This window comes from Oratosquilla oratoria, chromosome 22, assembly GCF_046742065.1.
Source record: "Oratosquilla oratoria isolate Oo_2021 chromosome 22, ASM4674206v1, whole genome shotgun sequence".
Classification (NCBI taxonomy): domain Eukaryota; kingdom Metazoa; phylum Arthropoda; class Malacostraca; order Stomatopoda; family Squillidae; genus Oratosquilla; species Oratosquilla oratoria.
In genome coordinates this window covers 52196040-52213024 of record NC_134798.1, presented here as the reverse complement: position 1 = coordinate 52213024, position 16985 = coordinate 52196040, and the positions used below count along the sequence as shown (strand labels likewise).

The following is a 16985-nucleotide window of genomic DNA, read 5'->3' as shown; positions in this document are numbered from 1 at the left end:
ATAGGCATTTATTTTATGTCACTACTTCCCACTTAATGTAGCTTAGTTACTCATATTTTTCACATTGTTAGTTATTGATTTGAATACAGGGTATATGAGTACCATATATGGAGAGCTGTATACATCACTTTATAAGCAAAAGAAGAATATTTAGTATATATGTATGATGACTTCATATATTATGGTTAAATAAAGAATACAGTATTATTAATTTACCTTTTCCAGTACCAATGCTCTTCTTCATTTTCATTTTCTCCCTCCTCAAGGCTGTCAAAAGATATTCCATTTTCTTCTTGCACACATCTGCTGTTAATCCCATTTCCTCGGCAATTTCTTCCCAGGCATCTTGTTTACGGAGTTTATTGAAGTGATGAACATGTTTTGGGTTCCAAATCACTACCCTCTTCTGGTAAGATTCTATCAGACGTATGACATCCTCCTTACTCCAATCCATGTTTTTTAGTACCTAGATAGTTCTTCACACTAAAAATACATACATACATATATATGTATGTATGCATGCATATATATATATATATATGTATATATATATATACACACATATATATATACATATATATACACATATATATATATATATACATATATATATATATACATATATATATACATATATATATATATATATATATATATATACATATACACATATATGTATATATATATATATATATATATATAATGACACAATCACGGGCAGTCACACACAATCAGTTACAACTATACTGCTCGTGGTCATCACTACAACTAGACTGAATGTGAAATGGAATGATGCCATGCTTCCCGTCCACATGAGGGTAGATGTGTTGTGTATATTTCCTTTGATGTGACAGCAAAAGACCAACAAATGGTTGATCAAGCCCATTGCATATCTTTGTATTACATTTTGATACGCAATGGTGCAACGCTTTCTTGTCCACACTGCTACACATAGATGATACGATACGTGGAAATGCAACAAGTGTGGATGCGGCTTTGGGTGATATAACCAAAGCTGGATCAATACACAATTCAAATCTAAATGTAATTGGAAAGCAAGGATTCAGACTTGGTACTGTACATGAATTTGAGGTTAGGTATGATAAATTGGAAAGTAAGAGACAGGACCCAATGAGCACTGCTTTCCTATATACAATTAGGCAAATACACTGTCATGGATATGGATTAAAACAAGTAATAAGGTGAATCTGGCCTGTGAGGCATGCATTTAGGCATTATAAAAAGACAGTATATATAATTTTTTTAATACTGAAGTTTCACAATACTAATGAATTACAGTACAATCATTCATTAAACTATTTATTTCTTTTGTACAGATCAAGTGGCATTCCACTGTTTCTATAACATATCAGATATAAATAGTTGATGAACAGATTTTAGAACTTCCAGTCCTATTAAACATTCACTACAACTATTCCAATGGTGTACATATGACTTTATCACAGGATCATTAAATCATAATAATTTCATACAATACTTGTTCATACAGTCCTGTATAGAAAGAACTTGGAAGCCAAAAATAATTTTTCAAATAGTATGTCACATTCATTTGTGCCTCAAATGCCAAAGGTCCAATTTTGAATCTAATGACTATTTCCACACGTCAGGTCTTTAGTGAGAAATGTTCATCATCACAATGTCACAGAAGAAAAGTGTGCACAAGTTATCCTGTAATTCTTTAAAGCATCTCATGAAAAAGCTGCATCACAGAAGTCACACTACAATGGATTCCTGTGATGATCATCATATGCCATTTGACATTACTCCACCATGAGAAAGCTACATTCCACAGGTCAAAGTAGACAAGCTTCTCTCCATGTGGGGCATCACATGTAATTTCAGATCACCTTATTGTGAGAATGTTCCACATCACAGGTCATACTGCTGAAGCGGCCTTTCTCCAGTGTGGGTCATCATGTGATATTTGATAATCATCCTTTTGTGAGAAACCTACATTGCATAAGTCACACTGGAAAGGCTTCTCTCCAGAGTGGGTAAGCACATGACATTTGAGATGAATATCCTGCAAAGAGTTCTATCTTATACAGGTCATCACATAACATACAAGACCACTCTTTTGTGAGGAAACTGCATCACCTAGGTCACACTTCAAAGGCTCCTCTCTAGTGTAGGTTATCACATGCCATCTGAGAGCACCCTACCTTGCAAAATCAAAATTGAATATGTCACACTTGAAAGGCCTCTCTCCAGTGGGGGTCATCATATGCAGTTTGAGATAACCCTTTCTTCATAAATCAGCATCACACAGGTCACACTGGAAAGGCTTCATTTCTGTGTGGGATATCACATGAGGTTTAAAATTGCTCTGGAGAAGGCTACATAACACAGGTCATATTAGAAAGGATTCTCTCACGTGTGAGTTACCATATGACGTTTGAGAACAAACTTTTGTGAGAAAGCTGCATTACACAGGTTACACTGGAATGGTTTCTCTCCTGTGTGAGTTACCATGTGACGTTTGAGAAAAAACTTTCGTGAGAAAGCTGCATTACACAGGTTACACTGGAATGGTTTCTCTCCTGTGTGGGTCATCATATGCCACGTGAGAGAAATCTTTCTAGAGAAAGCAGAATTGCACAGGTCACACTGGAATGGCTTCTCTCCTGTGTGGATCATCAGGTGACTTTTGAGATGAATCTTTTGTGAGAAAGCTGCATTGCACAGATCACACTGGAAAGGCTTCTCTCCTGTGTGGGTCATCATATGCTGTGTGAGAGCACCCTTTCTAGGGAAAGCAGAATTGCACAGGTCACACTGGAATGGCTTATCTCCAGTGTGACTTTTCACATGATCTTTGAGAGACTTCTTTATTGAGAAAGATGCATCACATAGGTCACACTGGAATGGCTTCTCTCCAGTGTGAGTCATCACATGATCTCTGAGAGTCCTCTTTAGTGGGAAAGCTGCATCACACAGGTCACACTGAAATGGCTTCTCTCCAGTGTGAATCATCATGTGATCTTTGAGATGACTCTTTTGTGAGAAAGCTGCATCACACAAGTCACACTGGAAAGGCTTCTCTCCAGTGTGGACCATCATGTGATATTTGAAACGACTCTTTATTGAGAAAGCTGCATAGCACAGGTCACACTGGAATGGCTTCTCTCCAGTGTGAGCCATCACATGATCTCTGAGAGACCTCTTTAGTGAGAAAGCTGCATTGCACAGGTCACATTGGAATGGCTTCTCTCCAGTGTGAGTCATCATGTGACGTTTGAGATCACTCTTTTGTGAGAAAGATGCATCACACAGGTCACAAGGGAAAGGCTTCTCTCCAGTATGGGTCATCATATGACGGTTGAGGTTACGCTTTTCTGAGAAAGCTGCATTGCACAGGTTACATTGAAAAGGTTTCTCTCCAGTGTGGGTCACTACATGATGGTTCAGAGATCTCTTTAGCGAGAAAGCTGCATCACACAGGTCACACTGGAAAGGCTTCTCTCCAGTGTGAGTCAACACATGATGTGTGAGGTCATCCTTTTTTGAGAAGGCTGCATCACACAGGTTACACTGGATACGTTTCTCTACTGTCTGAGTCACTACATGACATTTGAAATTACCCTTACTTGAGAAAGATGCATTGCATATGTCCTGTTGGAAAGGCTTTACTACAGTGTTGGTCATCATAGGATATTTAAGAAGTCTTGTGAGATAAGATGTGCCACAGGTGTCACACCAGTTCCTCTTTGTTGTATGACAAACATGGAATTTCTGGATAACTCTTCCAAAATGTTGATATTTAACCTCATCCTGGAAAAAGAAAATGTAATTATATGATTGACATCTAACTCTCAGATTGTGTAATGATAAGCTTGTGGATGTTTTGTACACAAACTATTTCATCCTCAGCTCCCTATGTACTTAAACAGACCCTATGTACATGTCATCACCTAACATTGAATAGGTAGAAACAAAAACAGATATGGTGCTATGATATATTGCATTCTACTTTTTCATTAGAAATGCTCTGAACATCATCCAATTGCTACATGGATATTTATGCCACCACAAACAGAATAATGTAAATTTTGCTCTAGCTTTCTCATCTTGTCACAAGATTTGGAAGTGGGGTATAGGGTATAACCCAGCTGGCCACAGCAGTCATATTTTAATATAATTCCTTAACATTCCATGTTTGGGCTCACAGGACCTGAATCTAAATAGGACCATCTCTGGGGAGGCATATTCAGTTCATCTCACTCATCTGACTCAAATAAGTGATGTAAGCCACATAATTTAAGATACACTGGTTAGTGGTGTTACTGTGTTATTATTTTGGCAAAACATTATGAATAAAATTTATCTAGGTAATTGCAGATATAGTCCATATTTTTTCTTGTTATTATCATTAATCATCAATTGGGGGGCATATGTCTGGGAGTGCATTGCTTCACTCACATCCCACCCTTCCCACTTCAAACAACTCTCAACAGGTTCAATCATGTTGCCCCAACCATGAATTTTGTGGGCATCCTCTTTGTTTCTTTCATTGAGGGTTGTCTTTTGTGGAGGAGTACTTGCCAGTAAGAATAACATTAGGGAAACATGCCACATGCCCATAGAGTTTATGTTCACAAATTATGGAGGTAACTGGCCTAGTGTCTCACAGTAGTCTCTGGGTTGACACCAAGTCATTCCAGTGATACACAATCATTCTCCAAAGGCATGCAGTGCCAAAGATATTTATACACCTCTTCAAGTCAGCATTCAAGCATTGCATGTCCATGTCTAACAGCCATAAAGCAAGATGGAGCACAAGTGACTTGAAGATTAGAATCTTAGTCACATTTCCTCTTCATTGTAAAATTTCTGTAGATGTCTACCAGATTCATGTATATCTGATATTGATTTCTACTGCTACTCCCATTTTTTTATTTTTCAGGGAATACAAGTTAATTTTAACAGAAATAGTACCAGAATCCTATGGATAAAGCTATCAAATAATAATTTCTGACACTCTTGAATTAAAAGTACATTATCCAACCTGTCATCCCATATACCTACATGGGATCGGGTAGGTTAGGCTCACCCCCACCCTCCAAGGCACTCAATCACTACCAAAAGAAGCTGGTGAGATTAGTTTATCAATATGTGGTTACCCAGTCAGAACAGTCTCAAGTGAGTTACAATTAAATTTATGTGATAAATTTGTACCCTGTGGGAATCCACATAAATCAGAATGACAACACAATACTATTTTTAGGTTAAAGTATGCTGAATGATGATGTATGTGGAACCTTTCTATATAATATAAACTTCCTAATATTTAGTGAGGCGATGATTCCTTTCGAGTATTCAACAAATAAGAATCCAAGGACAGTAAACCCTCTATAAATCAGATATGTATAAGTCAGATATTGGATAAATCAGACTCCATTTAGCCACTGGATTATTTTCATCTAAATCAAATGGCGGTGATGTATGTAGCGGGCATCTGGTATAGTTTCCCGCCAAACCAGCCAAACACACTGATACACATAATAATACACAATGGCTTTAAGCAGATGGGAAGTATAGTATACTACAAGCCACAAGGAGGTGAGGATAACCACAAAGGAGATAATGCTCAGGAGAAGGACCTTGGAATGAAGACAGCTGGGAGACAGACTTCTGAGGAACACATACAAGAGAAGGTGAACATGGCTAACTGTATTATGAGTACAATACATCGATCATTTGAACATTTCAATTTGATAACATTCAGGACATTATTCAAATAAATTGTGTGCTCGCAGTAAATATGGTCACTATACAGTATAGGAAAAAGGATATCAGGACAGTAGAAAATGTGTTGCATAGAGCCTCTAAAATGGTACCACGACTACAAAGTCTATGTTATGAAGAGAGATTGAAATTACTTGATGTCCCAATAATGGCATAATTGGTGAGAGGACATGGTAGAAGTATACAAGCTCTTAAATCGATGATATGGTCCTGCAATCAACATCATAATTCAACTGAAGGAGGACCCAACACAGGACAATGGCAGGAAGATTTTTAAATGACGATGTAGAACTAAACTGCGACTGAGCATGTTACAGATGAGGGCCTTTGATATGTGCAGCAGTCTTCCCAATACTATTGTAGAGGCCAAGAGTATAAAGTAGAAACCTGATTTAGCAAAATAATCCACCCCAGGGTTCACTAAATAATATTTCCCACTAAATCGGGTGTTCGTTATTGAAACAGCAATTTTAAGATATATCAATCCTTTCCGCTAAATACCATCCATGTTGGGCCTCAGTGCTCTTTTATTATTGGTTTTGCCATTAAATGATTTAATATGCTCAGTTCATCACAAATATCTTTGCTAATTCAAGCTTTCCAGGATATTCCACTATTAATTTTAAACTTTTATCAAATTGGGCCTCTACTAACTAGAGATTTGTTGTATGTGGCTTCTACTGTAGTACAAATTGAAAGGAGAATTGATCACTTCTGGGTGAATCAGGGGATTGGGATATAATTTCAAGATAACTCTTGTAGTAATGGACACTTTTGGTCTAGGTCAAATGGGGGAGGACACAGGGCTCACAAATCTGTCCTGAGCTACCCAACCTAGAAGTAATCTGGATATATTTTTACCTGCAAGAATATCATAATCAGTGCACAATGAATTCAGAGATTAGGCAGTGAACTTCTTAAATTCTTCATTTTCATACTAAGCAAGTCAAGATGGAGCCCTGGCCCCCAATCAGAATGTAAGCAAACAGGATACAGCTTGGTAAATATAAAGATCTTTGCAGCCGTTGATAATCATAATGATCACAATTACAGCTGTGAGACATGACACTATCTTAACTCATGGTAAAAATAAAGATATTTGCCCACCACAATTAATTTTTTTTTATTTATGTTACTGTTAATTTGAGATACTTACCTATGGGGTTCAAAATACTCCAAATGATAACAACTTGCCAATGATAAATGTAAGAATTGCAGCCAGTGATATTAGTAAGAATTGCTGCTTTGAGACATGACCTAACCTAACTCTTGGTAATTATACAGATGGGTAAAATTTTTGAAGTGTACACAAACGTGACATAGCAATAGAAAAATAAATAATAATTTTGTAAATTACATCAACGTAATATACATTATTCTTGGTGCAAATATACAATAGAAAAAAATTATTATAAGCTAAAACCAAAGAAACATAGCCGCTTTGAGTACTTGAGGCGCCATTTTTGATTTGGTAGAGGCGAGGTCGAAGAAATTAAAGTATGATAAATTCGTATATTCTAACCTAACCTACATTTTGTAAAGCAGTACCTCTAATACTAGCGGTCATCAGGTCCGCGGCGTCGTTGTGTCTGATCGCCGAATGAATCAAAACATGGCCTGAAGGAGTTGACGCAACTTGGTTTCTGCATAGATTTCAGCAACGTTTTCGAATATTGATTTCCGCCACGAAAAATAGCTATTACATTGATCTATTATAATTTACAAAATTAATATTTAATTTTCTAATGCTATACCGCTTGGGTGTGCATTTCTAAAAGCCCATCTAAATTATTAAAATCGCTACCGATAGAGTCACTATTAATTTGTGGTACTTATATATAGGATTCAAAATACTCAGGATGATAAGAGCCAGCTGATGATATAGCTAAGAACTACAGCTGTGATACTGGCAAACATCTTTATATACAACCAAACTTGGGTAGCTTCTTCAGTGAGTGGCGATTGGTTGTGTTTCAGTAATCAGCGCCGAAGAGTTACAACCTGTACGTAGTAGAAAATAATGTAGCCTTAGAGTTAGAGAAGTCTGAGGGTCTTAGGCTTGATTCACACTATCGGTCCGGTCGCGCTCCGCTCTCGGTCCGGTCCAATATTGTCTCATTAATTTAATGGAAGCATTCACACTGGCGCTCTCGCTCCGGTTTCGCTCCGGTCACGGTTCCGTCAAAAGATATTTCTACTGGAGCGAGAGCGGAGCGTGACCGGACCGTGAGCGCCAGTGTGAACTCAGTTGCCACGGTCCTGCTCCTCCTGCTCCACTCCAGTCGAGATTCAGCCTTCATATAAGCAAGTAGTGTTACCTTCTGTCCTACCAAACCATGGATAATCCAAAGGAAACACCACAATGGGATCATGAGAAAGTTAGAAAAATGATAAAAATACGTTTTTTATTTTTATTTATCACTGATACAATGACAATGCGTACAGCGAGGATATATATAAGCACCAACTGAATAAAATGTAACCTACAAAACTTACTTTAATTTTGTGGATTCAGATGAAATGCTAATAGAATTAGTCAAAAGGTAAACCAGAGCTGTATGACCTGACTTCGCTGCACTACAGTGATAACGTGGCGAAAAGAAGAAGCTGTGTTGAAATAAGCAGGCAGCTGGGTTGTGAAGATAAGAAATTCCATACAATAGCCTAATGTCCACTGTGGAAATGCATTTCCTATCCTCACTAAACAATTTTCCTATACAATAATGTTTGCATACTTATCATATTGCCAAGGTACTGAGAGAAAAAAAAATACACATTATTAACCGAAGAAAGAAATTCCATATGTATAATAACCTATTATCCACTGCGGAAATGCATCTCCTTAGCTCACTCAACAAATATTCCTACACAAGTTTGTTTGTCTACTTATATTCTATCATTTTGCCAAGGCATTGAACCAGCTGGGGAGCTGAAATAATCTCTCAGTGTTTCTCTCACGCCAAAAGCCTCCTTTGTAGCATTTCCCCCTCTTCCTCTCATTGGACGTACTGTGTTTGATGGAGACATGACAACAGTATCTGGTAATGCAACAGCATTTGGGTGTATCAGATTGTGAAGTATGCATGTTGTTGTAATGATTGCATTAGCGTTAGAAGGCATAGCTTTAAGTTTCCTTAAATATATTCTGAAGGTTTGGACTAGAATACCAAATGTGCACTCAACTATCCTCCTGGCTCTAGATAATCTATAATTAAAAATCCTCTTCTCTACCTTATGTTCAGTCTGTGAACCTGGGTAGGGCCTCATCAAATTTCTCTTCAGCGGGAAAGCCTCATCTCCCACTATAACGTATGGTGCAAGCACATCAGTACCAGGAAGTGCAGCATCTTCTTGTACATTTCAGGTCATCCTCAATTTTGGATAGTATATTCTCAAATGTTCCTTTGTTCATTCTGAAATAGCTGTGGAATTTACTCTCATCATCAATAAGATGAGGATACAGAGTATGAAATTCTCCTTCAGTCTTCCTATCTTGCAACATAGGATGAACCCACAATCTCATTCTTTTTCTATTTTGTTTTCCTTCTTCTTCTTCATCAAGTGCAATAGCGATTATTGCCAACTCGGCGTCAGAAAAGTCACACATCCTTCGTAACTGATGGTAAGACTTCTACTGGTGTCGAGGGAGGGGGGATGACGGGAACGAGAGCGGACCGATAGTGTGAATACCTCAGAACAGAGAGCGGAGCGCGACCGGACCGATAGTGTGAATCAACCCTGAATACCTCAGAACCGAGAGCGGAGCGCGACAGGACCGATAGTCTGAATCAACCCTTATAGAGGAGAATCGAGGGTCTTCGTTCGAAGGCCCAAATCACAGACGACAAACCATGTTTGGAACCTGGGTGGAAAAATGTGAAAAATTTTCAAGCTTTCGCGGGTCTACAGGAAAAAGAAACGAAGAAGATGAAAGAGAAAAAGGGTAAGGGCAGTCGCTAGATCCCTGCCCATGGGCAGGATTTTGGTTGTAGGGCCAAGAGAGAGTGCCATCTGCGTCAAAGATAGGAAACAGAAAACTCAGGTGTATTTTCCCGGGGCGGGGATAGGTGATGTTAGAGACAGGATTGAAGAGTGTATAGTTGGGGAAGGTGTGAAACCCATTGTTTGTTTGAGTGCTGGGGGAATGACATAGGTAAGTTGGGGAATAAGGAATTGTTTGCGATGTTCCGGGTTGTGCTAGATAAGATTAGGTATAAGGGAGGGGTTCCTCTTGTATGTCGAATCCTTCCGAGGCGTAGAGTTTGAGGTGTGTGGCATTCCAGGACTATTGCAATGAATTGCGGGCTGGCAAACCATTGTAAGGCCAATGGATGGGCATTTGTCGACAACTGGGATTGTTTTTTATAGTAAGAATCATCTATATACAAGGGATGGGGTGTACTAAGTCACCCAAAGGATTTCGGCTCCTTGCTAAATCTCGTGAGTAGGCATCCTGTATTTTTTTTTCTTTTCTTTTTTTACGTGGGAGTCGGGGTGGGGGGTTATCGGAATGTAGTTTAGACAGCTTAGAGAAGGACCGTAAAAAGAATTACCTAATCAGGTGGAGGGAGGATAAACTAAAAGTGTTATCATGCGAGATTTTGATTATAGATATATTGACTGGGAAATTTTAGTAGGAGATCAGGAAACACAAAATTTGTTAGATGTGGTGCAAGATAACTTCATAAAACAAATTGTTACCTATCCTACGAGGGGAGAGAATATTCTAGACTTACTTTTAAGTAATAATGATCACCTAACGAGGAACTTAAAAAGTGGGAGATAGTCTAGGCTCTAGCAATCATCAAGAAATAATATATTACTATATGGGAAGAATCTATTAGTACGAATAACGTTCTAGTACCGGACTTCAGGAGAGCCAATCATGATGAGATGAGAAAGTATTTAAGACATTTGGTCACGAGACCGACCCAGGGGGCTGTGACGAAGTGAGATACATGGTCAATTCGGACGTCATTAGCGCGGTCAGGTGTCGGGTCACAGAGGGTAATATGCGAACCTTTGGTCAAGTCATTTACAAGCACGAGGTCAACAGCCCGGTAAGTGATTTATATGAAATGTACAGTAACCTAACAGCTTTAAGACTTTACGCAAGAATAATAATAAAAAAGGAGGGGGGGGGATACTTCTTACATCCAAATATAACGATATGGTAAGACTGGTTAAAAGGAACACGTGGACAGCAAAACGTAACTATGTAATTAAGGTTGCCAGACAAGCGAGATCCAACCCAAAGGGCTTCTTTCATATCTACAGAAAAAAGGGAAAGGGTAGGCCCAATTAAAAACGACGAACATGTCAAAATAGAATCTAGGAAAAAATGAGTGATGCGTTTACTTAGGACAGGCTAAATAAGGTAGCTGGTTGCCATCCGATTTTCAGAAAGTAGACTAACATCAGCAGTAGAAAGGTAGTAGTCAAACGGAAATACTTAAAACTATAAAATCCACGGGTCCAGACGAAATATTTCCGAGTGCTTAAAGAGTGTAAATTTGGAATATGCTACCAGTTAACAGAAATATCTAATAAGTCGGTAGACAGTGATTTTGTGCCTATTGCTTGGGGGCAGGCAAACGTTTTCCTGTTTTCAAATACAAATACACCACACATGCACTAAGTTACCTTACTACTATCTAATTGCACTCACGAATTCAATTAGGAGGCACATATGTATGGCATGTCCGAAGCACCCACGAAAAAACTAAAAAAGTATTCATCGGGCCATGACGGTGACCTGAGTTGAGCAGTAGGCGTCACTCAGGTCAGGTCAAACGGTGGTAGTTGCTTCAAACAGTGAGATGGCGAGTGGTTGTGTTTCAGTGATCAGCGCCAAAGAGGTGCAATCTCTATGTAGTAGAAATGTAGCCTTAGAGAAGACTGTTAAGGACTTTATGGAGGAGAATCGACAAACCATGTTTGGAACCTGTGTGGAAAGCGGCGAAAAAACACGGAGAGATGATAAAGAGTCTTCACCAGGCCTGCTTGAATGCAGAAAATATTTTCAAGCTCTCGCGGGTCTACAAGAATAAACGCAGATTCAAGACAAGGGTAGGGCAGTCGCTAGATCCCTGCCCACAGGCAAGATTTTTGGCAGTAGGGGATAACCGGGTGAGATATTTAGATAGGGCCTTCTGCGACAAAGATGGGAAGTTTAGGACAGGTCAGAGAGGGACTGTGAAAAGAATAATCTAATCAGGTGGAGGGAGGACAAACTAAAAGTTTACTATACAAACAGCAGAAGCGTAATAAATAAGATTTATTTGCTGCAAGGTAAACCATGCATATAGACTTGACACTATTACTGAATCCTGGATCAATATGGCTGATACACATTTCCTTCCTGAAATCGAGATAGTATATATATATATATATATATATATATATATATATATATATATATATATATATATATATATATATATATAGTATATATATATATATATATATATATTTTTTTTTTTTCTCTCACAAGGACAGGGTTGGCAAAGTGGGGAAGATAGATCAAACAAAGGGGGGGTGGGGGAAGTGTTACTTCAACGAGTGTCGGTGTCGTCGTGATAGTGTTCAGACAAGACGTATATATAAATTTTGGTGACTAACTGCCAAACGCGGAGTGACTGCTTCGCTAACTGATTCAGACGCTTCGTTACGCAATTCGAAGCGTCCCCAATAATTAGCAAATTTTTATTTAATCATTATCAAAGGCAGATTCACCAACATCAAATAATTAAATTAATAAATTGCCTTACAAATAAGTTATGTAAGGTTTGCTCTAAGCATTATTAAACCAACAACTTGATTGTTTAAGTTTTGGCGCAAATCGGATCAGAGTAAAGATCAAATAAATCCTCAGTCGAGGAAAGAGAACTCGTAGTTCAGACTTAAATATTACAATCAGATTACATGAACAATCATCATAAATCATTAGGGTCAATTATAGAACCCCCTCCCCCGCCCCTCAACACACACGCCAATCGACAAAGATCCGAAGCGCTCCTTCTTCGCTCCACGCCGTCACTCAGGTCATGTTAACGGTTTTCTATTACCCATTTTTACGGTTAAGCAACATTAACAGTTAGGTAACAATAACAATGATAATAAAAACGGTATCACGACCTGAGCGACGGTGTGTACCCGAGTGACGGCGGAGCACTCCGGACTCCGCCAACGCGCGCGGGGGAGGGGGAAATATTACAACTGATCCAGTTATTATTATTATGATTAATATTGTTACGAATGTGATGTAAGGTTATTCAGACATGTGTTTATCTAGCTATGTAGTATGCGTAGATTCGTCTATGGAGTTTGGTATGCGATATCGTACGCCAGCCAGCGAGGTAATGCCCAGTTCGTGTAGCATGCCTCGAGACTAAGTAGAGTCCTCAAGCGGTAGACCGAAATGAGCGTGCCTCCCATTGCCTCATGTCTTGTTTTGTCAGTAGTATTTGCAATGAGATTAATAAAATTAGTTAAATACCGCAGGTCTGTACTTGTATGGGACTTAAGATTAGGCCTATTTGTGATTCCAGCGACGACTCCAGTCACAATCAGTCTGATATCATCTTCCCTCAGGGGGATGACATCAGACGGATACTAAGGTGGAAGGGGCTGCCGTTCCCGTGTTCGTGGGTTGGTGCTGGGGTCGTGGGCGTGGGCATGGGGGCTTTTTTGGGAGCTGGCTGTGTTCGAGTAGGTGTATGTGTAGGAGCTGTTTAAAGTGCGGGAAAGTGCTCCTGATTGTTCAGATCAGGAGCATTAGGTGCAGGCGGTTGTGGTACGGTGGGAGAGTGCTTCCTGCTGCCCCATACATATGTACCTGGGGGGGGGCAGGTATTAAGTCCTGTTGTTTCTCTGTCCTCTCCCAACAGACAATGGCCTGAGCTTTACGCACTGAACAAGAAGCATTCCAGCCGTGGTGCTTCTTGCCACAATTGGGGCAATTGGCAACAGTCTCAGTGGCAGCCTTAAACTTATTAAGACAAGTCTCGATGGCATAAGACATGCTGCACATGCCGCATTTGGGTTGCTTTGCTGTGCACCGCGCCTGGCGATGACCATAACGTTGACACTTGAAGCAACGAAGAGGACCAGGGATGTACGTTCGTACATCATACTTGCCATAGATCCCCAGGTCAATTCTATTAAAAGGTTCACCTTTGATGGTGATCAGAACCTGGCGCGTGGGCGTCTTATCCCAGCGGCGCATTCTCGTGGCCCCGATTACCTTACAGTGAGGTCCTCGATGGCCTCGGTCATGTAAGAGGTCGGGTAGTCGTGTACCACGAGTCTGTGCCGCTTGTCCTCGGGATTGAGTCGCTCCAGGGTCAGAGGCTTGCCATCCAATGATGTGATTGCCCCCAGCTCCTCAACGAGTTGGTAGCTGCTCGGTAACAGAAGCAAGTTACCATCGCCAAGGGGTCGGAGGGATACAAGTTTGCCATGGAGGGGGCCTTTCTCCAAAGCGCTCTCCACTTCAAAAGCTCTGTCGTATCCTGCCGAGGGTACGACCTTGAACGTGGGGAGCTTGCCACCCTTGTTACGAGGAGGGGCCACCACCACGGCAGTTTCATCATCAGATGGAGGCTCTGATCCTGTAGCGCAGCGCCGTCTTTTCGGCACGCCAGTCATGTTAACAGTAGCCGCCATGGCGGTACTGATAACGCTAAACGTTAAGTCTTGGTACGGATCTTACTGTGAAAAAAGGTAAATCTAGGGGGAGGGGGCGCGGGCGCTCACGAGCGCGTTGGCACTATGTCGCTTAACGCACGAAACCTGTCTATCTCGCAACAATCAATGAATACAAGGCCCGAGTGCGCCTAGACGCGCGAGACCGGGCTATTCTTGACAAAGGGTTCCCCTCTCTTGTCGTAAAGGCAAGTTTAAAGACCACACGGGCTATGCCGATCGTACAAAGAGAGTAGTGTGGGACATAATCCTGCCAGAGCGAGATTCCACGAGAAGGGGGAATTTGCTCGGGTAGCAGTACTTTCGATGCAATCAGTAGGGTTTGGCACGTCAAACAGAGTTAGTGACTAGGGTAAGTGACGGCACAAAAGGCGTATCCGAAGTGGCGAGTCTTCCAGAATTATCCTTTCTCGTTGTGTCCACTCGTGCGATTGTTTCGCATCTGATGTATTGTGAAAATTAGTTAACCTCGTCTTGTCTGTGCTAAATCGTTGTATGTAAGCACCGTGTAATGTATGTTTATTCTAGTGGTGAAATTGTGTACTGATTGTGATATTGTGTCTACATGATGTACAATTAGTTTATAAACACATGGTGAATGAAATTCTTGTGTATCTTTTCTCCCTCTGGAAGTAGCCGCTCGCGTATGAAAACAACGACGAGCCCAAAGAGGTTGTATATATATTTTGATAAGACTTCCGAAACGAGTAGAGTAAGTATAATCTATTATCATTATTATTATCATTATTACTATTATTTATATTATCACTACTGCTATTATAATGGACAGCGGTGGTTGGGTTGAAGATGTACGGAGCCTTGGGATGCCATATTTCACTCTACTACATTGCATAGGTCACAGTGGAAAGGCTCCTCTCCTATGTTCATTATATGTGACTTGATATTACTCCTTTATGAGAAAGCTGCATTGCACAGGTCATAGTGGACAAGCTTCTCTCCATGTGGGGCATCACATGCAATTTCAGATCACTTTCTCGTGAGAATGTTCCAGATCACAGGTCATGCTGCTGAAGCGGCCCTTCTCCAGTGTGGGTTATCAGGTGATATTCGAGATCATCCTTTTGTGAGAAACCTACATTGCATAAGTCACACTGGGTAAACACATGACATTAGAGATTAATATTTTGAGATAAATCTTTTTTGGAGAAAGCTGCATCGCACAGGTTACATTGGAAAGACTTCTCTCCAGTGTGAGTCATCATGTGACGTTTGAGATCAATGTTTTGTGAGAAAGATGCATCACACAGGTCACAAGGGAAAGGCCTCTCTTCAATGTGGATCATCATGTGATGGTTTAGGTCACACTTTTGTGAGAAAACTGCTTTGCACAGGTTACACTGAAAAGGTTCTCTCCAGTGTGGGTCATTACATGACAGTTGAAAGATTCCTTTAGTGAGAAAGTTGCATCACACGGGTCACATTGGAAAGGCTTCCCTCCAGTGTGAGTCAACACATGATCTCTGAGAGACATCTTTTATGAGAATGATGCATCACACTGGTCATAACAGAATGGCTTCTCTCCAGTGTGATTCATCACATGATCTCTGAGAGACCTCTTTTGTGAGAAAGCTGCATCACACAGGTCACACTGGAATAGCTTCTCTCCAGTCTGAGTCATCACATCTCTGAGAGACCTTTTTAGTAAGAAAGCTGCATAGCAGAGGTCACATTGAAATGGCTTTTCACCAGTGTGAGTTTTTCATGTGATGTTTGAGATCAATCTTTTGTGAAAAAGATACATACATACATACATATACCAAGGTTTTTTCCCCCTTCCAAGGGAGGTAGCCAAAAAGGGAAAGGCATAAAAACACTCCCACCCATTTCATCCCTAAATACACTCCACACCCCTCCCACCCTCCCTCTCATCTGAGCACCTCCTGGATGACGGGTCATCCCTGCACCCTGCCCACCGCCCTGGGTCAGAAGCAGTGTCGCAAGACACAGCACATCCACAGCAAGGCCGCTTCATTTAATCGGCGACCCCCCCTCTCCGTCCCCCCTTGCATAATAGGGAGAGGACGGGGAGAAATCCCTTCGGGCTGCGTCAAAATTTACTCACACATACTACCCCCCCCCCCCGCCCATTCCTCCTCATGCAATCACAACATCATCCATATACAACCATTCTCCACTCACCTCTGTCTTCCGTCCTCTCCCTTCCTTCCTCAACAGACATTCCCCTCTTCCCCAAAGCCCCCTTCACCCCATCCATCCACCTCCTCCTAGGACGTCCCCTCATGTTCACTCCCTCCACATCTGCCTTCCATACCTCTTTTACTAGTCTTTCTTCACTCATTCTTTCCATGTGTCCAAACCATCCTAATATTCTTTCATCAACCCTATCTCCCAAATCCTTTTTCACCACTGTTCTCCTCCTCATTTCTCACTCTATCCAGCCTAGTAACCCCCACCATACTTCTCAGACACCTCATCTCAAACACATTCAAACTCCTTCTCTCTTCTTCTTATGTTCCACGTTTCTGCCCCAT

At 40.7% G+C, this 16985-nt stretch overlaps 1 protein-coding gene across 3 annotated transcripts; it reads right to left on the bottom strand.

Annotated features, from left to right (window-relative positions):
- Nucleotides 1–710: 710 nt before the first annotated feature.
- Nucleotides 711–7453, bottom strand: LOC143037596 (uncharacterized). Of its 3 annotated transcripts, none has more exons than XM_076206063.1 (2): nucleotides 7298–7453; nucleotides 711–3792 (listed from the first exon to the last, which is right to left on the bottom strand). In XM_076206063.1, exons 1-2 carry the CDS (start codon nucleotides 7331–7333, stop codon nucleotides 2392–2394), a joined length of 1437 nt encoding a protein of 478 aa, XP_076062178.1. In that variant the 5' UTR covers nucleotides 7334–7453; the 3' UTR covers nucleotides 711–2391. The 3 variants fall into 3 exon arrangements, with proteins under 3 accessions (XP_076062178.1, XP_076062179.1, XP_076062181.1); XM_076206064.1 differs by having other exon boundaries at nucleotides 7315–7424; XM_076206066.1 differs by lacking the exon at nucleotides 7298–7453 and adding an exon at nucleotides 6923–7259.
- Nucleotides 7454–16985: the final 9532 nt, after the last annotated feature.

What these genes read in the sequence shown, in the direction of transcription:
- LOC143037596 (XM_076206063.1), bottom strand. Translation starts at nt 7,333, where the DNA reads ATGACCGCTAGTATTAGAGGTACTGCTTTACAAAAT. An exon ending in GAGGTACTGCTTTACAAAAT is followed by an intron (nt 3,793 to 7,297) that starts GTAGGTTAGGTT and finishes TTCTTTTTCCAG; the next exon opens with GATGAGGTTAAATATCAACA.